Source organism: Muntiacus reevesi, chromosome 2 (genome assembly GCF_963930625.1).
Source record: "Muntiacus reevesi chromosome 2, mMunRee1.1, whole genome shotgun sequence".
NCBI lineage: Eukaryota > Metazoa > Chordata > Mammalia > Artiodactyla > Cervidae > Muntiacus > Muntiacus reevesi.
In genome coordinates, this window is record NC_089250.1 from 104,711,261 (window position 1) to 104,731,993 (window position 20,733).

The 20,733-nt window shown below is 39.0% G+C and overlaps 1 protein-coding gene and 2 non-coding genes across 3 annotated transcripts; all 3 read left to right on the plus strand.

Annotated features, from left to right (window-relative positions):
* Window positions 1-4,411: 4,411 nt before the first annotated feature.
* Window positions 4,412-19,806, plus strand: SRGN (serglycin). Its single transcript, XM_065919872.1, has 3 exons — window positions 4,412-4,565; window positions 14,114-14,261; window positions 18,915-19,806. The coding sequence occupies exons 1-3, from the start codon at window positions 4,493-4,495 to the stop codon at window positions 19,144-19,146; spliced, it is 453 nt and encodes a 150-aa protein (XP_065775944.1). The 5' UTR covers window positions 4,412-4,492; the 3' UTR covers window positions 19,147-19,806.
* LOC136162294 (small nucleolar RNA U2-19) lies at window positions 15,448-15,527 on the plus strand. Its single transcript, XR_010662098.1, has one exon. It is a non-coding gene; the product is annotated as a small nucleolar RNA U2-19 (small nucleolar RNA).
* On the plus strand, window positions 15,652-15,721 carry LOC136162292 (small nucleolar RNA U2-30). Its single transcript, XR_010662096.1, has one exon. It is a non-coding gene; the product is annotated as a small nucleolar RNA U2-30 (small nucleolar RNA).
* Window positions 19,807-20,733: the final 927 nt, after the last annotated feature.

The following is a 20,733-nucleotide window of genomic DNA, read 5'->3' on the forward strand; positions in this document are numbered from 1 at the left end:
GTTATGGAGATTTCCTACATACCCCCTGCCCCTTTGTTTTTCTTCTCCTTTTTTAATTGGAGGACAATTGCTTCACAGTATTGTGTTAGTTTCTGCTGTACAACAACATGAATCAGCCATAAGTATACACACATCTTTTGCCTCTTCAGCCTCCCTCCCACCCCACCCCCATCCCACTCCTCTCAGTCATCACAGAGCACCAAGCTGAGCTCCCACTAGCTATCTGTTTTACACGTGGTAATGTACACATGCCAGTGCTACTCTCTCAGCCAATTCATCCCACCCTCTCCTTCCCCTGCTGTGTCCAGAAGTCCATTCTCTACATCTGCATCGCTACTCCTACCCTGCAAATATGTCCATCAGTACCATTTGTTTTTCTTGTCAAATTATAGACCAAACTATGGGGGGCAGGGGAGACTTTCCCTCCCCTATTCCCAGTTCAAGATTAAAACACTCAAGTTCCCAAGGTTTTACGTACTTGGCAACACCTAGGGCAACTTCTGGAGTAGGATTGTGGAAACCTTCAACAGGTGCAGGAGGGGGCACTTGCTCCTGGGAAGCTGGATAAGTAGCGTCAGTGATGAGGAGGAAGGATCAAGGAAAAGAGCTGCTGGAGATGCCTGTGCCCTCTCCTAAGGCACTCATCCTGTGGGTGCCCATACACAGATACTTGGTGAGAGGTCTGAGGACACAATGGTAGCTGCTCCTGTTGTACCGGAAGCATCCAGATACTCTTCTGTCTTAGCTATGGTCTCCTCATGCACTGAAGTGAGGGGGGCAGGGGGGAATGAGAACAGAACTGAAAGAATGGGAAATTCAAAGGATGACTGAGATCTAAGAATAAAAACATGCTTTTTAAAGAAAAGAATTTTTTTTTTTCCTGCAAAGTCCTATTTTTACTCAGGTGATGTTTTCTTATTTATGTGGACGCCAAAAAGATAAAGATACCTTTTAAAAAGGTTGATTTTTTTTAAAAGGCATTTTATTATGGAAATTCTAAAAACATTTTACAGTAGGGAGACTAGTATAATGAGCCCCCACTTTCCCCATTGCTCATCTTCAGCAATCATCAGCCCACTGCTATACCTCTCTTATCCCCTCTCCTCAAACTGGATTATTTAGAAACAAATCCCAGTTATTTTTATCATTCTAAACAGGAATATTTCAGTGCTAAGTCGCTTCAGTCGTGTCCGCCTCTGCAACCCCATAGACAGCAACCCACCAGGCTCCCCCGTCCCTCAGATTCTCCAGGCAAGAACACTGGAGTGGGTTGCCATTTCCTTCTGCAATGCATGAAAGTGAAAAGTGAAAGTGAAGTCGTTCAGTTGTGTCCGACTCTAAGTGACCCCACAGACTGCGGCCTTCCAGGCTCCTCCGTCCATGGGATTTTCCAGGCAAGAGTACTGGAGTGGTTTGCCATTGCCTTCTCCGAATATTTCAGTACATACCTCTAAAAACCAAAAAGACTAAAAGGAAGACTTCTGATGATTACAAATCTTGATCTTGTTGCTTCCTCGCTCTTCCTCTGTCACTGGACTATGAAGAAGGAAGCCTGAGTTCTGACCTGGTGTTGACACCTGCCGGCTATGTGACCAGCTGCAAGTCACATAAGCCTTCTGGACTTATGCTTTCCCCACCTGAGTGGGTGAGGTAGGTGATTTCTAAGGTCTCTTCCAGCTTTAGAAATCAAAAGTTCATGGAAAAGTCATTCTTTTAGCCTCCAGAAACATAATACAGGTTTGGTACAGTATCTATTTCCTGTTTTCTTGGGTGGCGGGAGTGCCCAGTTCAGAGTCAAGACCTTCTCAGTGAAGAGCCAAGAAAGCCCCAGAGGCTGAGGAGTGGCCGAATCTTTAACTGGGAGTTTTTGGAAAGAACTGAGCCCTGAAGCTGTCCCTTGGAACAGTTTTGTGCTGCCTTCAGTATCTCCTCTGACAACCTCAATTTGTCTTAAAACAGCATCACTTTGTCGTAACAAGTGTTCTGCTGAGTTGTGACTCTGGGAGAGTTCAAGGGCTCCAAACAGATTCCCCTTTTCCAAAGACCACCCAGATACCGATAGCTAGTAAAAGATAGTGTTTATGTTGCTCTGGAATGGGGTGGGGGATAGTTACACTTTAAGACAACAAGGAACTTTTCCAGGATGACTCTTAAGGCATAAAGATACTCATTTTACAGGTAAATCAAGTAAAGTAGGTGCATTTAAGGTTGCCTGGTGAGGGGCTCCTCTGGTGGCTCAGTGGTAAAGAATCTGCCTGCTAATGCAAGAGACAACCGGTTCAGGTTCGAGGTTTATTGGGGAAGATGCCACATGCCGCAGGGCAGCCCGTGTGCTGCAACTACTGAAGCCTGTGTGCCGAGAGCCTGTACTCTGCAAGAGAAGCCACTGCAATGAGAAACTTGTGTGCTGCAACGAAGAGTCGCCCCTACTCGCTGCAATGAGAGAATAGCCCTCCCAGCAACAAAGACCCAGCACGGTCAAAAATAAATAAATAAACATTAAAAAGAAGAACTCTATTTACAAAAAAAAAAAGGTTGCCTGGTGAATAAAGGATTAAATCTGGAATGGAATTTGTCTTTTGTAGAGGTTGAGGTTTAGGGAAAGATAGGGGTCCTTTTTGACTAATGCAGGACACTTTGGGCAAGAAGACCATACCCAACCACAGAACCACTGTCAGCACGAGCTGGCAGAGTCACGAGCTCTCACGGGTGCCCCCTCCTTGGTGTCCCACACCATCCTTGGAACTAGAATGATGGCAACGCAAGGAGCACGTGGCCCAGCGTCTCTCATCCGGTAAGTGAGCTCAGAACCAGGACTTGTGGCTTCTGCAGGCATGTGCTGCTCCTCCACAGCTTGAAGAGGACTGGGGAAATGAAGCTGGAGGAAGACTATTTGGAAAAAGAAACTTGGTTTTCAGTGTAGCACAAACAGAGCAAATGCTAATGAATATTGTGAATACTTAAAAAAAAAAATCACTAAAACCTAGAGAATAAAAAAAATACTCAAGTGAAAAAGCGCTCCAAAATTACCATTTTAAAGCACAAGCTCTAATCAGATCTGAGAACTTACTGAAAGGGGACTTATTTAAGCTATTGACAGGGATTATTGTTTTGGTGCCAGGGTTTTAAATTGGGGGATAGAATTAAAAGGGGCCAAAGATGAGGGTTGTTGTTTCAATCTGAAACTAGTATTCCATGGTGGGGAACTCACTGGATTTGTGAGTCTGGGGGTTGATTACTGCACTTGGATTCGTCCCTACATTTCCAGCTGGTTCTGAGGAGGGTCAAAATGTGCATGCTTTGCAGCCTTTGTGGACTTGCACCACAGCTGCTCAGCGATTAGTCTGAGGCTGGTCCTTGGCAGGAAATGGTAAAGGAATCAGCAGGAAGCCAAGAACAAGGGAAGGGAAACTCCTCCCTCCTGTCAAAGGACAGGCCAGAGAGAGGATGAAAATGGAAAGTGGGCATTGCAGGGTTAGACAAGTTGAAATGGAGAGAATGTGTGTTTCAAGGGCAAGAGTGTGCGATAAACTGTAGATTTTATTATGGAGCCTGTACCTCACGTCCCTCAGGCTTCAGTCAGCATATGATCCCCAGGATATGGGGGAGATGCTGTTCCTTTGTTTTATGTTTTCTGAGGTCCAGCAGCCCACTGACAGGACAACCTCCCCTTGTTTCTGATTTCTGGCTTATTCACGGCCAGAGCACCTGAAAGTCAAGTTGAAAATTTTTACCAGGGGAAACAAAAAACAACAGAGTATAAATGGAATCAAACCATAAGAAATGCTCGGTGTGAAGGAGCAGAGGACTGTAAAAGCATTTGCAGTCCTCTTTTTACCCAGTTCTTCATAACCAAAAATCCTCACTAGATTCTTGAGGCAGAGGGAGAGCTGGTGATCCAATGGGAGAAACTGAATCTGATAAGAAGAAACCAGTTGTCTGAAATCCAACAACACTTTCTTGTAGATTAGAACTCAGCTTTGAAGTTTCACTTGTTATGTTTGGCTCTGTGAGTTATGCTACTCCTGATGAAAAATAAAATCAAGAATATTTTATGTTGAAGGGCCTTAGTGATGAAAAGGCAGCATCCAGCTCCCTTATCAGCTGTGCAGTGGGCTAGCAAACTTGTGTTTAGATTTGTTACCTGAAGAAAGAAAAAACAAAGTGTCCTGAATGCTGATTCTACTGTTTCAGTGGGAAAAATTTTCTAACAGGCATGTGGCAAACAACAAAACTTTTGAGAAAGCAGACCTGGGGAGAGTTCACTGCAGTTTCATAACGGGTATGAATAGTTATTTTGCTTCCTTTTTCTTTTTTTTCTAAATCTTTCTGGGGTTGATGTGGATCTCTTTCTATTTGTTCAGGAAACTGACGTGTCTTCTGGGCAGGGTTTGCGGTTTTGGAACCTTTTCTAAAAGGGACAGAGAGCACCCGGCTACACTTCCCTGTTGTGAGGTTGGTGTGCGGGTGGTGCTGAAGCAAGCTGGTCACCATGCAGGTGCTCCTCCAGTGCACTAGGCTTATTCTGCCTCTTGCCTTCATCCTGATTTTATCTTCAGTTCGAGGTAAGACCCAGTAATCTTGTCACCTTATAATCTTCTTGTATGCCCCAGGGTCCACACAAATGATTATATTCACTCTAAGGTATAGAATATAGTATATTATGGGAAAGTAGGCCAAGAAAAAAAAAAAGAATTTGGGGTAGCTGAACTCCTTAGAGTGAAGTTGGTTAAGTTTGGTACCAAAAAAAAAAGTTAAACTTTGAGGCAGCTACAGCCTTGTAAGTTCTTAAAATGACTGAAATGTATTATTTTATTGTCAGGTGAAAATAGCTTACAAATTTTTAAAGGCTCAAGAAAGGAATAGAGAAAATGGTTTACCTCTAAGTGCCCATATCTATCTCAAGTTTTAATGATTAGTGATGTCATAATTATTTAGACGCTGGGAAATACTATTTTTAAAATCAGAGTAAATGTGCTTGTATTTTCTCTCCTTTTTTAAACCTGGTTCTTAGTGAAAATTCACTTATGTTTAGACATAGCTAATGAATACCCTCTCCAATTTTAAAGAAAGGCCAAAGAATTTTAGTAATTGTGTCGTTGCTCAGAGAAACAGCATATTTGGAAAATTCTTGTTAGGTCTATCATTTAGGATTGTTTAGTCAGAATAAAACAACTTAAAATCTTTCATGACTAAGAAAATGAAAATGATCAGTTTGTAAGAAAAACAGTTTCTTCTCCTTTGGTAAATAAGGGATTATAGTCATGGCCTGATAAGTAGATGGGAGAATTTATAGTAGAAAAACACTAAGTTCCTCCAAATCGTAAAGGAAATATTGAGTCATAGTGATGCACATATCCTAGATACGTTTCTTCGAAGTGACTTCTACTTGTCTTGTTTTTACTTCTGGTGGAAATGACATTGTACATATAACCTCAGATATATTCATTATATATTGGAAATTTATAAAATCACTTTCTTCTTGTTATGCAATTATTGAAGAAAAACCAGCAAATAATGTTGATGAAACTTTCCCACTAATCTATTTTTTTTTTAAAGGATAAAACATTGTTGATTGTAAGAAACAGGCTTTACTCCAATCTTTCAGGGAAAACCTTCAGCCAATGAAATAATTCCCTAATGTGTTCTGACAAGATTCAGGCAGTCAAGTCTATGTTTGAAGAACAGACCTGAGTGACTTGTTGGTGTTGGGTCTACTCTGACCAGAGCTCGATGAATCTTTACATCTTTAAAATCTCCCAGAAGTGTCACATTTCCCACTAAGATTCAATAGGGAAAACTAAAATGAAAACAAAAGTGTTCTTTATATAATAGGTATTTTCCAGAAAGTAGTGAAGAAACTATTATAAAATTTTATAAAGTACTAGTATTTATGTCATCACTGGGTACGTTTTGCTCTGTGTTGGGAAGGGAACCAAAAATGAGAGAATGAATAGACTGAAAAACTAGGGAGTTTCCAAAGGAGAAGTGCAGTTGGTATTGGAATTAAGGATTTGTGCCCACATTTGAATAAGAAGGGAAATAGACGCCCACCCACTGGCTCTGTGTGTGTGTGTGTGTGTGTGTGTGTGTGTGTGTGTGTGTAACATCAACTCAAGGCTGCAAAGAGGTTTCTATTTCATAATATTCTATGTGATGCCAGATATGATTCTGTAGCACTCTTTCCCCACTTAAAAATAATTTTTTTTCTTAACCAATTGATTTAACCGATCAAATCCACTAGACTTTTGACTTGCTTTTACTGAAACGAAACATCTCAGGTTACTGTATTAATCTGCTAGGGCTGCCATAACAAAGTACCACAGACTGGGTGGTTTAAACAACAGGAATTTATTTCCTTACAGTTCTGGAGACTAGCAGTCCAAGATGAAGGTATCAGCTGGGTTAGTTTCATCCTGAAGCTTTTCTCCTCAGCTTGTAGATATCCATCTTATCTCGGTCTTCACATGAGCCTTTGTGTGTTTCTGTGTCCTGGTCTCCTCTTCTTATAAGGACAACAGCCATACTGGATTAGGGCTCATCCGTGTAAACTCATTTTACCTTAATTATCTCTTTTAAGTCCCAAATATAAATAGTCTATTCTATTGAGTCCCAAGACTCAAATACAGTCCTATTCTGAAGTAATAGGGGTTAGCACTTCAATACATTGAGTTGAAGCAACACAATTCAGCCCACATCAGTGACTATAAGTGAAGCTGAAATAAAAACATGCTATAAAAAGCCCATCTACCAAGTGCAAAGAGAAGGACGTTGGGCAAGGTGTGGGAGACCCTGGAGAGGACAGATGGGTAATCAATTTAATGTAGAGCTCCAGGAGATTACTGATAAGGCCTGTGAATCCCAAATTGTTTTATTAACTCTCTTTTTCAAAGATGCCCATAAAGAAGGAAAACGGAAAATCAATGAGCAGGTGTAGCCGGGGGTCATTGCCAGACCCTGTGTCCACTCTACACTGCCTCTGAGATCACAATAATAATATTGATTCCACCAGTGCTCGCTGCTGTTCAGTTGTAAAGTGATTTCGCATCCATTCTCAGGTGAATGGTCATCACACTCCCTGTGAGGAGGAATTAATACCAATTTATAGAGAAGAAAACTGGATCTTACATTCATCATCTCATTTCTTCTTTACATCAACCTCTTACAAAAAATGTATGAGACTTGCCCTAGGCCCTTTACAACTAATTAATGGCAGAGCTGGTCACCTGATTTCAAGTTCAAATTAACTTTCTACTGCAATTTAGCTGTTTTCTAGTTGGAGTAGAGATTGTCTTTATTTAAAACAACCTTGCTTTGACTACAGCTCTTACTACAAAAACCACTGAGTCGAGGGACAGAGAGGGAGAAATCGAAAGTAAACTTGGAACTTTTTATAGCTTGTCAAACCACACAAGGGTGAGGAATCTTGTGCAACTGATTGGCCAGAAGGAAACAGCTCCAACTTAGATAGTGATGTCTGTTTGGATGCCACTAAATAATGAATGAAAATGATCTTTTTTCTCCCCTAACATGGCAATTTTAAAGTTTTTCTAACAAACCCGCAGCAAGTCTCCATTAAGAATAGGAAATTAGTAAACTGTGATGACGTTGGGGAAATATTGATACTACAATATAAAAAGATACAGAGAGATTACTAGGGTAAGTTATTTGCCCAGTGTCAGAGGTTAATTTTTTATAAATGGTAATGTTTAATCATAGAAAGTGTTTTGCTAAAGTAGGACTAGTAGACTCTGTGTATATGTGAAAGAGAGACAAAAACAGAGACACAGAAGGAAAGGACAGGTGTAGGCAGTGAGGGAAGTGATTCCAAATAAAAAACATTCTTCTTCCTTGAATCCACTACAGAATTAACCAGGAGATCTGTAAGTGGGACCTCTTAGGAAGATCATTTTTCTGTCCATGAGCATGTTTCCTCTTATTTTTTAAATTACATAATCACAAGACACTTCTCTCAAGCAAAAGAGAATCAAGATACTCCCACACATTGGGGGGCTAGAACTGTTGAATTTTCACATCCTGCCAACACTCTTGAATAAATATATCAGGAACTTGGTATCTGTAACCACGTTCTTTATTTTAAAGCAGATTTAAGATCCCCAGTCTGTGTTAATCATTTTGTAATGTATAATAATGGAGGATCACTATGTTATGCATCTGAAACAAATATAGTGTTATAGGTCAGTTATACTTAAAAAGAAACCCACCTCATATTATTTATTTATATAAAATGTCCAATTTGGTTAAAAATACAGAGACAAAAAGTAGATTGATTACTGGTTACTTAGGGATGAGACGCGTAAGATACAGGAGTTGGATAGCTAAAGGACAGAGGATTTCTCTGTGATGATAAAATTGTTCTAAGTTTGTGGTGATAGTTGCACATACCTATGAATATGCTTAAAAAAAAACCACTGAAATGTACATATTAGAAGAGTGAATTGTGTGCCGGGTTGAATATGTTAAATACCAATAAAACTTTTTAAAATTAAAACAAATGAAGTAAAATCATCAGTCTCAAGCTGTTTAGTCACTAAGTCGTGTCTGATTCTTTGCGACCCCAGAGGCTGTAGTCTGCCAGGCTCCTCTGTCCATAGGATTTCCCAGGCAAGAATACTGGAGTGGGTAGTCATTTCTTTCTCCAGGGGATCTTCCTGACCCAGGGATCAAATCCATGTCTCCTGCATTGTAGGATTCTTTACTGCTGAGCCACCAGGGAAGCCCCAATTTCAAATTAGATAAACATTTTTGGGGGGAAGATGGACTTCTACTTTTGACTTCTTATAAATTTTGGAACATTTTTATTGAGATAGAGTTCATATACCATATAATTCATCCATTTAAAGTGTACATCAAAGGTTTTATAGTATATTCACAAATATGTGCAACCATCACCATAGTCAATTTTAGAACATTTTCATTACCCAAAAAAGGAAACCCCTCTTGGGGACTTCCCTGGCAGTCCAGTGGTTAAGACTCCACACTTCCAGTGCAGGAGGCATGGGATTGATCCCTGGTCAGGGAACTAAGGTCCCATGTGCTATGCCCTGCAGCTAATAATAATAAAAGTTGGAAAGAAATGTCTTGCCTTAAGAGAATTTTCACATTCTCTCTCTCTCTCAAAAAGAAAAAAGAGACTCATTATAAATTTTAAAAGCGGAGATGCTAAACTCTAGAAAGAATTTGTATTTTAGATTTCTAATTTATCAAAGTTGTGTTTTTTACGCTAGTGAAAAGATACGATTTTTCATTTGGATGCTTCTTCATACACTATTAGTTTTACTTTTCTGTTTAACTTCCTGTCTATGCAAGCACTTTCTTGGTTTGATACTCAGCCATCAATGGCTATAGAGGAGAATGTCTAGACCTGCTCTATCCAAAATGGTGGCCAGGAACCTCTTGTGGCTACTAAGTATTTGAAATGTATGAAATGTGGCAAGTCCAAACAGACTTGGTGTAAGCGCAAAATGCACACCAGATTTAAAATCCTAGTATGAAAAAAAAAGTAAAATATCCATTAATAACTTACATTGTTTATTGGATATATTGGTTTAAGTAAAGTGTTTTAAAATTAAGGTCACATTTCTTTTTTACTTTTTAAAATATGACTGTCCTAATATTGAAAATTTCAGACATGTACGGATGGTTCCTCTTATTTCTGTTGGACTGCATTGGTCTAGATGGCATAGGGTGTGAAGACATTGCCCCCTGCTGGAGCAGATGTTGAATTTTCACCTAACTTCACACGATGAAGCTTCTAAGCAGCAATTCATTAGATGCTGAACTTCTTCAAGAAAGAATCAGAGAGGGAGAAAGAGCTAAAATGTATTAAATACCTACCATACACAAAGGCTTGTGCTAGATGTGTCACATACTTCTATCTTGTTTAAACTGGAACTCTTTGGAAGTGAAAGTTGCTCAGTCCTGTCCAACTTTTTGCGACCCCATAGGCTATACAGTCAGTCCATGGAATTCTCCAGGCCAGAATATTGGAGTGGGTAGCCTTTCCCTTCTCCAGGGGATCTTCCCAACCCAGGGATAAAACCCAGGTCTCCTGCACTTCAGACAGTTTCCTTACCAGCTGAGCCACCAGGGAAGTCCAAGAATACTGGAGTGGGTAGCCTATCCCTTCTCCAGTGGATCTTCCCAACCCAGGAATCAAACCTGAGTCTCCTGCATTGCAGGTGGATTCTTTACCAGCTGAACCACCAGGAACTCTTCGGGATACTATTATTCCCATTTCAAAGATGAGAAATTGAGAATCAGAGAGGTGCTCAATGGTGGGACAGGAATTTAAATTTGGTTTATCTCTATCAGAGATAGGTCAATAGGTCATTGTTATCCTCTTCATCACAGAAACTAGCATTTAAAGAGCTCTGACCATGGTGCTAGGTACTATTCTAAGAACCTAATATTTGTATATTATTATTAGATCTATTACTGTCCCCATTTTATGAATGAGGAAACTGAGGTACAGGGAGGTTATAGTTATATAACTAGTAAGGGTCGGCCATTGTGATGTCATCTGGCAACCTTACCTTCAGCCTCTAACTAAGCAGTGACAAAGCTAACCCATTCTGGATGACTAGTTTCCCAGACCAGAAATTTGTAAGCTATATTCAGGAACTATGTGGAAGAGTATGACAGAGTAGTAGTCCTAAAATAAAGAAAAAAATGAAAGCAAGACAGAAAGAAAGAAAGAAGGAAAACAATGGGAGAGCATTTACTTTCTCTTTTTTTCCGTTTAAAACATTTACTTTCTACATTAGAGTCTTTGCTTTGTTTATATTTTAAAAGAATACTGTTTATTATAGTAATTTAGAAAACAAAGTGAGGAAAAAAATCACCCGAGCCTACCACTGTAGCTATTTCTGAGTATTTCCTCCCACCCCCCATATTTGTATATGTAGTTGCAATAACAACTATTATGCATAGAATGGCATTCTGCTATTTTTAACTCATTTTTTAATATAAATTTTCCTATGATGCTAGGTAATCTTTTCCATAGCTACTACTTTTTTCTGTTTGGTTAATATTCTCTCATATTAATGCCTCATAATTAATCTCAGTGTTATCTCTTGTTTTGATTAGTTATTTACTGTTTTCCTATTTTAAATAATACTAGGGTGAACAGCATCATGAATTCTTTATATATTTCCCTTCATATGTATGTATATCTTAATGAAAGCTAACAAAACTGTATTTATAAAATTAATCAGAAATATTAACTAAGACAAATTTGAGTATAAATAAACATAATAGAGGTTCATAAGGAAAAAGAACATTTCGCAAAATTCAGTGGGTCTGCAGTCTTTTAGGAACAAAGTCCTTGGCCATCCCATTGAGATATAAAGTGAATTTGACCTTGGTAGAGGCTCCAGTTTTCAACCTCTGATAGTTGAGAAGGGAAACAACTTGTGCATACTCTCTGAGAAATACTGACACTCAGAAGGAAAAAAAGAAAACTCTAAAATTTATAGTCCCTAGGGGTTTAGGTAATGAGATTAGGAGTAACTTTTTTTCTTTGTTTGCTACATTTTTCAAAGTTTTAAGGAATATCTAAATAGACTCTCCACTTTTAGGAGAGTACTATAAAAGGTAGAGAGCCCTCTAGACTCAGAGTTAAAGTCAGAGGACTTTTGACAAGTAGCTGCATGAGTCCATTTACATAAAATCTAGAAAATGCAAACTGATTTATAATGACAGAAAGCAGACTGATGATTGAGCAGGGGTTGGGGGGAGTCAGGAGAAGGGAGGGAGAAGGGCAGGGTCACAGAGGGGCACAAGAAAACTCTGGGGGATGTTGGATATGTTCATATCCTTGACTGTGGTGATGGTTCTATGCTGTATCCACTTGTTGAAACATTAAATTGTACACTTTAAATATGCACAGCTTACTGAATGTCAAATCCACCTTAATAAAGCTAGTAAAAATAAAAATAATTAATTTTGAAAGATAATACATAAGTATAACTCAAGAATCTAAAAGTTCCAAAGGATATGCAGTGAAAAGTCACTGTTTTTCCTTCCACTCTCTTCCACCAATTCCCTCCACCAAGATGATCAGTTTTGTGTATCTTTTAAGAGGTGTTCTGTGCATGTAAGCTTGTATTGTAAATAAATTCCGAAAATCCACAACACATACAAATGGTAACACACAATGCATAGTGTTCTTTACTTTTTTTTAACCTTGGAGGGAATTCCCTCGTAGTACAGTGGTTAAGACTCCAAGCTTTAACTACTGAGGGCATGTTCAAATCTCTGTTTGGGGAACTAAATACTTGCAAGCCACACAGCATGGCCAAAAATATATATATATGTATACACACACATACAAACATACATATACATATATGTACTATGTATACACACACACTTGGAAGTTATTATATATCAGTACCCAGAGAACTGCCACATTCTTTTAATAGCTGCATAGTATTGTAGGCTGCACCTTAATTCACTAACATTTAATTTTATAGTCTTTGGTACTGCAAAAAATATTGCAGTGATTATCTACAACACTGTTCTTTCATTTTATTTTGTTTTCTTAAATATGTGTTATCAGTTGCATCTCAATCTGTACAGAACAATAATGTACTGGGCTTTAAAACTCTTGCAGGAAGGGGGACCCCTTCCACGGCCTGAGAGTGGATTCTTGTCTCACACTCAGAAATAAATTGTCCAAGAAGACACGTGTACTGAGAAAGCCAGAGACTTTATTGGGACGGGACACTGGGCAGAGAGCAGCAGGGCAGGCACCCAGGAGAGCTGCTCTTCCATGCAGTTCACAGTCTCAGGTTTTATGGTAATGGGGTTAGTTCTCAGGTTGTCTCTGGCTAGTTATTCTGACCCAGGGTCTTTCCTGGTAGCATGCACATCACTCAGCCAAGATGGATTCCAGTGAGGAGGATTCTGGGAGGTCTGTAGGACGTATGGACTGACATCTCCTCTTTCCTTTTGACCTCTCCCAAATGCTTCCGGGTGGTAGCTTGTTAGTCTGCATTCTTTACCAGGACCTCCTATTGTACGATAGATAACTCGAGCAAGTGGTTATGACTGTGCTTGGCCAGGACAAGGTAGCTTTAGTCAGTGGCGCCCCTAACAAAACCTCCTTTTCTGCTTTTCAGGAGTTTTAGATGTGCTCCTTCATGTTAGATGACGATTAGCTGTACTTGTGTGAATCAAACATATACTTGAGGTGGGGAGGAGACGATCCTTTAGAAGGGTAGTGAAGTATTTCTCACCACCAGGGCTCCATCCTTGCTAAACTGAGGAATGAAATTTATTTCATAAATTAATAAGAGATCTCCTATATAACCTCTTAACACAGGATATGGAGCCTTTTATGTAGAAATTAAAGCAGGCTGTGAAAGTCCAGCTGTGGTGAACAGAAGAGCCTTGACTTTTGAAATCTCTGACTAGATCTGAGGCCAAAGAAAGAGATTAAGTTTTTAATCTGCTTTTCATTCTCAAGAATACCACATGGCCCCAAAGAACTGGGGTTCTGTAATATCTCAGGACTATTTGGTACATTTCTTAACCTTTCTGAACATAATTTGACTCATCTCTATCAGAAGAGGCAGACTTTGGGGTCAGATATAAGGTTGAATTCTGGGTGCTTTGTACCTATGCAGCCTCAGTTTTCCTTTGTATAAAATGGAAATAATAGTACAGAGACAATAATAGTAATATTAGGTGTTTATTTACTGTGTGCCTGGCACTATGTTAAGATCTTTACATGCATTTTCTCATTTAATTTTTGTGACCAGCTTATGAAAAAGAGACACTTTTAGTACCTGAATTTTCTGGTGGGTACTCGGGGAAGTGAAGGTTGCACAGGTCACCAGTAGCAGAGGCAGCTAACTGCCAAAGCCTATTCTAATGTTAAACTCTAGGCTACTTTGCACAGGTGTAGTATGAGAAGGATAAACTATGTATAACGGGCTGGGAAACAATGGGTGAAATGGTCATAAAACCTGTCCACACCTTACCTACCAAATTTAAAATCTATGTAATTAAAAATTTCTTAGGGAAAGAGTGATTAGAAGCTGTGTAAGAGATACTTATTGACCATGAGGTTTCCTTGTTCGGGCAGGTTCTCCTGTGCAGAAAGCCAGGTACCAGTGGGTACGCTGCAATCCTGACAGTAATTCGGCAAACTGCATTGAAGAAAAGGGACCAGAGTTTGATCTACTTCCAAGTGAATCCAGCAAAATCCCACCTCCAAGGGCTGACCGTTTCTCGTAAGTGGACTTTCTAGATTTTACTTTTGTCAACCTCTGTTGAGATCTTGGCATGGAGGTAGAAGGGTTGCCCAGAGTGTTTTCTTTAGGCTCTTGCTTCCACGGTTCAGTTTTCACTGCATAGTACAGGGTAAAACCGTAGTGTATTTACTGGTATATGAGATGCACAAGAATACATGACTCACACTTTTGCAAGGTGGCAGAAACAAAAATTGAATACTTTTCACCAATAGATATTGAAAATAATTGAACATTATTTTATTAATGTAAATAGAGCACATTATATATTAAAATCCAGTAGGAGTCTATCACCTGAATGGATAAACAAAATTTGATATATAAAGTGTAATATTATTTGACCATAAGAAATAAGTACTGATAAATGCTGCAACATGGCTGAATCCAGAAAACATTATGCAAAGTGAAGGAAACCAGACATAAAAAGCCACATATTATATGATTCCATTTATATGAAGTGTACAGAAATAGGCAAAATCCATAGAGACAGAAAATAGAGTGGTTGTCAAGGGCTGTGAGGGAGAGAGGAATAGAGTGACTGCCATTAGGTACAGGATTTTTGAGGGGTGATAAAAGTGTTCTGTTTAGATAGTAGTGATAACAAAAAAGAAATTAGGGGAAGGAAGAATAAGTGGCCGTGACTCATAACAAAGAAAGCCATACCTCCTCTTGATCAAATAAAACCTGCCTTATACTTACAAAAAGGATCCAATAGGAATTCATAAGTAACAAAAAATTGAATTGTATTAGAGCCCATTATTTCACTGGATATCAAAGTTACACGTGGCAAAGATATATTATGAAAAGAATTATCATAAAAGTTTTAATATTCAGGCTTAAATAGAAAGTCACTCTCCTGGGACTTCCCTGGTGGTCCAGGAAGAATCCTCCTGCCAATGCAGGGGACATGGGTTCAATGCTTAGTCCGGGAATTGAGATCCCACATGCCGCAGAGCAACTAAGCCCATCAGCCACAACTACTGAGCCCATGTGCTCTAGAGCCTGTGCTTTGCAGTAAGAGAAGCCACTGAAGTGAGAAGCCCACACACTGCAACCAGAGAATAGCTCGAGAGAGTAGTTTTCAGCCCATTGCCACTAGAGAAAGCCCACTCACAGCAATAAAGACCCAGCACAACCAATAAATCAATCTTTTTTAAAAAGTAAAGTGGATCAATGATGAAAATAGCCAAATCTGAGCATCTGAAGACCTCCTAATCTACCTGATGCATGATCTCTGTAGTTCTGAGAAGCAAAGAATAATGTAAAATAAGGTGTGCGTGTGTGTAAAGGCAACAATGGATAACTGAGGACTTACTGGTAGGTGAGTGAGAATTGGCTGCAGGTGTGTGTGTATAAAAGGCTGATCAGTTCTGAGCAATGACAAAAAGGTTTTACTACAGACCTTTATAACTATAAAGATTTCTATACTCGATCTGAACTCTAAATTAAATTAAAAAAATAATAAATAAAAGAAAATCACCCTTCTGAAAGCCACATAAGTCATTGTGTCCAAACCAGGCAAGCCTATTATCACTTTGGGGATACTGGCAACCCCCTTTATCACTGAACTTATATCATCACCATCCTCAAAATACAACTCTGCAACCCTGTGCTTCTGTTTTAATTCTCCAGCACAAAGTTTGAACCTGATGTTACAACATCCTCCGTTATTTTAAGTCATGGATTTCAATACTAATTCATTTAATCTAAAATACTAGAGGAATAACCTAAATCCTCTAAAATGGCTATTTTATACTATTTCTTCCCTCCTCAAATCTCCATAATCTTCCACACTCTTTGACATAAATTATAGCAATATTTTTTGGGATCTGTGTCTTATGGAAAAGGAAACAAAAGCAAAAGTAATCAAATGGGACCTAACTAAATATAAAAGATTTTGCACAGCAAAAGAAACCATTGGCAAAACAAAGAGAAGACCTACTGAAATGGGAGGAAATGATATGACTGATATGGGGTTACTATCTAAAATATATAAACAGCTCACATGACTCAACATCATAAAACAAACAACCTGAAAAATGGGCAGAAGATCTGAATAGACATTTTCCCAAAGAAGAATGGGCAACATGCACATGAAAAGATGCTCAGCGTCATTCATCACCAGAGAAATGCAACTAAAACCCACAAAAAATATCACCTCACCCCTGTCAGAATGGCTGTCATCGAAAAGACCACAATTAACAAATGTTGGTGAGGATGTAGGAAAAGAGAACTCCTGTACAGTGTTAGTGGGAATGTAAATTGGTGCAATCACTGTAGAAAATTCAGAAAACTAGAAATGGAGTTACCATATAATCCTGCAATTGCATTCTTAGATATTTATCCAAAGGAAATGAAAACACTTAATTTGAAAAGATATACGTACCCCAATGTTCACAGCAGCATTATTTACAATAGCCATCATGTGGAAGCAACATAAGTGTCCATCAACAAGATGAATGGATGAAGAAGATGTGATACACACACACACACACACACACACACACACATGGACATACACATTGGAATACTACTCAGCCATAAAAATCCAAGAGATTTTTCCCATTTGTAACAACATGGATGGACTTGGAGGGTATTATGCTTAGTGAAATAAGTTAGAGAAAGACAAATATTGTGTATTACTTATATGTGGAATCTAAAAAAAAATAAACAACTTCATGAATATAACAAAAAAGAGATACACAGATATAGAGCATAAACCAGCAGTTACCAATGGGGAGAGGGAAGTGGAGAGGGGCAAGATAGGGGCAAGGGATTAAGAGGTACAAAGTATTATGAATAAAAAAAATCTACAAAGATGTATTATACAACAGGGAATATAGTCAATATTTTATAATAGCTATAAATAGAACATAACCTTTAAATAGTTTTTTTTTTTAAAATCTGTATAATCTTCCTTTTTCTCAGCCAGTAACTTTCCTTCCTGCTCTGAAACTCCTGTCACTATGGATGCATAGCCTCTCCTTCTGTGTCAGTCTTGGACTCTTTTGCTCTCAGATGCATTTCTCCTTCCCCATCCCTGCTCTGTATTGGTTGGAAGGATGAGGGCTGATCCCTGTGATCTGCATTTCTCACACTCCCAGATCTGTGGCTGAGTTTGGCCAGTGGGATGCCTGGAAGGGAAATTGCTCAGCATGGGTAGCAGGGAGAGAGAAGTATGTTTCTTCTCATTCCTGCCTTGGTGGCGCCTCTGGCAAGGCTAATATCTCATACATGACTTCAGCTTCCACCAGTGCTCTTGGTCCTGGGCTTAGGTAGTAACACTTTCTCTACTGTCCTTCTAGCCCAGGGAGAGAAGTGTTTTCTTTCTGTTGCTCATTTCTGGAGTTCCTCACTGTTCCCTATTTGGCTTTCCTTCTTTACCATCTCATGTGTAAGCAATTCCCTGTCTTAAATATTTAGATTAAGTTTCCTGATTGGACTCTGACTGTGGCAGCTTCTAAGGCCACCTTCCTTGTGCTGGGCATCTTATTTCATGCACCTTCTCCAGGGCTCTAATTCTGCAGTCCACCCTCTGAAGCCAGCATTAATTTGCAGACATTCTCTAGCATCACCTACTTTTAGGTAAAATCTTCTCTTTGATTCTGCTTCCTCTCCAGCTGTTGCCCCTTTCTCTGCTTACTATCACCCCTCTCCTCTCCTCAACCCCTTCTGGTTCTACCTTCTACCCAGAATGTTTGGTGGAAGCACTTACTTTTTTTCTTTTTCTTTTTATATTTTTTGGCTGCTTGGCATGTGGGATCCAAGTCACCTGACCAGATATCGAACCTGAGCTCTCAGCAGTGAAAGCTTGGAGTCCTAACCACTGGACCACCAGGAAATTCCCAGTTTCAGTGCTTTTTTATTTTCCTTCACACTGGCAAAAATTCTGAGGGAATTTAAAGCTTTGTAAACATTTAAACTGGGATTCCCTGGTGGCTCAGTCTGTAGAGAATCCACCTGCAATGCAGGAGACCTGGGTTCGATCCCTGGGTTGGAAAGATCCCCTGATGGAGGGCATGGCAACCCACCCCAGTATTCTTACCTGGAGAATCCCCATGAACAGAGGAGCCTGGCGGACTACAGTCCATGGAGTCACAAAGAGTTGGACATGACTAAGCGACTGAGCACACACAAACTGAAATGTTAACATGCTGGTATATATAATTCTTGACTTGTTACCAAGAATTACCTAAGAGTGAGCTTTGTTGAAGTACTGAGAAGTTATTAGAAGTTCTGTAGAAATTTTAAATTAGGAAAAATATCATCTATCTATTGAGTGGGAGAAAGTGTAAAAATGGGGCCTTTTCTGCTAAAAAAAAAAAAAAAAGAAAGAAAAAGAAATTCCAAATATAGGATTGCCATGTTAGTGATAGCATCTTGTATCCATCTGCAATGAGCAGATATGGAATTGATAAAGGCAATGAGTTAGTTACAGTAAGTATATGCAAACATGTGGAAAGGCTGACTTATTTTTTTGTTTCAAAGCATTAAATAACTGGGAAACTTTTAACTTCTAATTTCAGCAACTGAGTCGCTACATTTACTTTCTTACCTTAAAAAATGTTTTATGATTATCTTTTTATGTCTCAAACTTTAATGATTTTTCCCCCCCTTTTTTTTGTCTTACTTCAGAATGACGAATTCCGAGAATTTGAATGAAGTCTTCCCTCTTTCTGAGGACGTCTCAGGATCAGGATCCGGAGCAGAATCTGGAAGTGACTTCCTAAATGAAATAGAACAGGAATACCAACCAGTAGAAGGAAATGATGCTTTTTATTACAACTTTAGATCTAGGGAGAGAAATCTGCGCTCATACAACCAGGACTTGGGGCAGGATGGACCAGAAGAGGATTTTACTATATAAAAGAGAGAGTTTCCCATCTTCACACCAGGCAATGCATTTTGTATACCATTGTTAAATGATTAATTTGAGGACAAAAAGCTTTTTAGAAAATTTAAAACATCTGAAAAGGATTTTTCAGTTTTATCATCTTTTTTCTTATGGATTCTTAAAGCCTCCTTTATCTATCCTGTTGTCTTGGGAAACACCTGCATTTCTTATGTATCATATTCAACAATATCACCATGAAATTAGTGAGACCCTCCATATCTATAAAATTGCTTTAAAGAATAAATTATACTGTTTTTAAAAAAATTTAGTTTGAGAAACAAATTGAGAGGCACTTGTTCATATCTAAGCCTTCATGAGGCTGACTCTGATTATGAAATCTAGAGATGCCTCTTTTTTGTGAAAAGCACAGATGCAACATACCATGAATGTACAGAGGAGATATTTAACATGTTTTACAGTATGAAGTTAACTGTTCTAATATCACCATCAAATGTTTTTGCGAGCTAGTGGACACTGTTTGCTTAGAAGTATGATTGCTGCCACATTTAGAAACTTAACACCTAAATTAAAGCACAGCTGTGCTCTCAATACTTCATGCTGTGTTACCTTTTCCCCTGGATATCTATGTATTTGCAAACAGTCTATTAAAGCAGAAGTATTATCAAAGGGTTACACTGTCTGGGCTCTCTTTTGTTCATGAAAGGATTATTTTTGTTTAAATGTTTCTAGATTATCATCAACTGTAAAGTTACTTTACAGTGAGACCAAATTTTATAACTAGAATCAAATCCTATTAACTAGCAGATGAAGAAAACAATCATTATACACAAAGAGAGTTATTCTTGTCCAAACACTTCCTCTTCTTGAAGGCTATACTGTACCCATCCCTGTTCCCCCTAGTTTTGAAAAGTCTGTCAAGGATCCTGCACTATCTAGATCCCCTCTTCAGAACTGATACCTTATTGAAATTAACCTCTGTGGAAGAGATGCGCCTTGTCTAAGGCCACACCTCTTCTCACAGCAACCTTCACCCAGTGCCTGGTCCATGTGGGCATATAGATACCAGATTCCTCCCCTGAACTTGGAACAACTTGGCAGGGAAATCACAGGTTCAGAATTCCCTGAGGATTTGGCTGAGGCTTTGTTGGGACTGCTTTGTAGCTCGGTTTCTTCTTTTACTTAGTCTTGCTTCCCTACATCCCCCCTGAGAGAGCTCCCTTAGAAACTTTGTGCACACTAGTTTTCATATCAATATCTCTTCCATGGAGATTTCAACCTGTGAAAGTTGGTGCTAGGACAGGGAGAAAGCAGTTGCTAAAATGAGATTTTGGAGCTGGATCACTTACTGTCTTGGCTAGTAATGAGGACCCTATCCCTGGCTATAAATGCAGAAAACACACAAGAGAGCATTGCAATTATACAAACTTGCACTGACGATGAACTGGGATGGTGTACCAGTGGAAGGAAGTGCACCAGGGTGCAGTATATGAAACATCTGAGAATATGGAGAAGTAGTAATTATAAAGATGATGGCATTAGATAGCTCTTGCTGGAGGTAATTAATGAAAGATCAAGGATGATTAATTAAAGACTAACTGT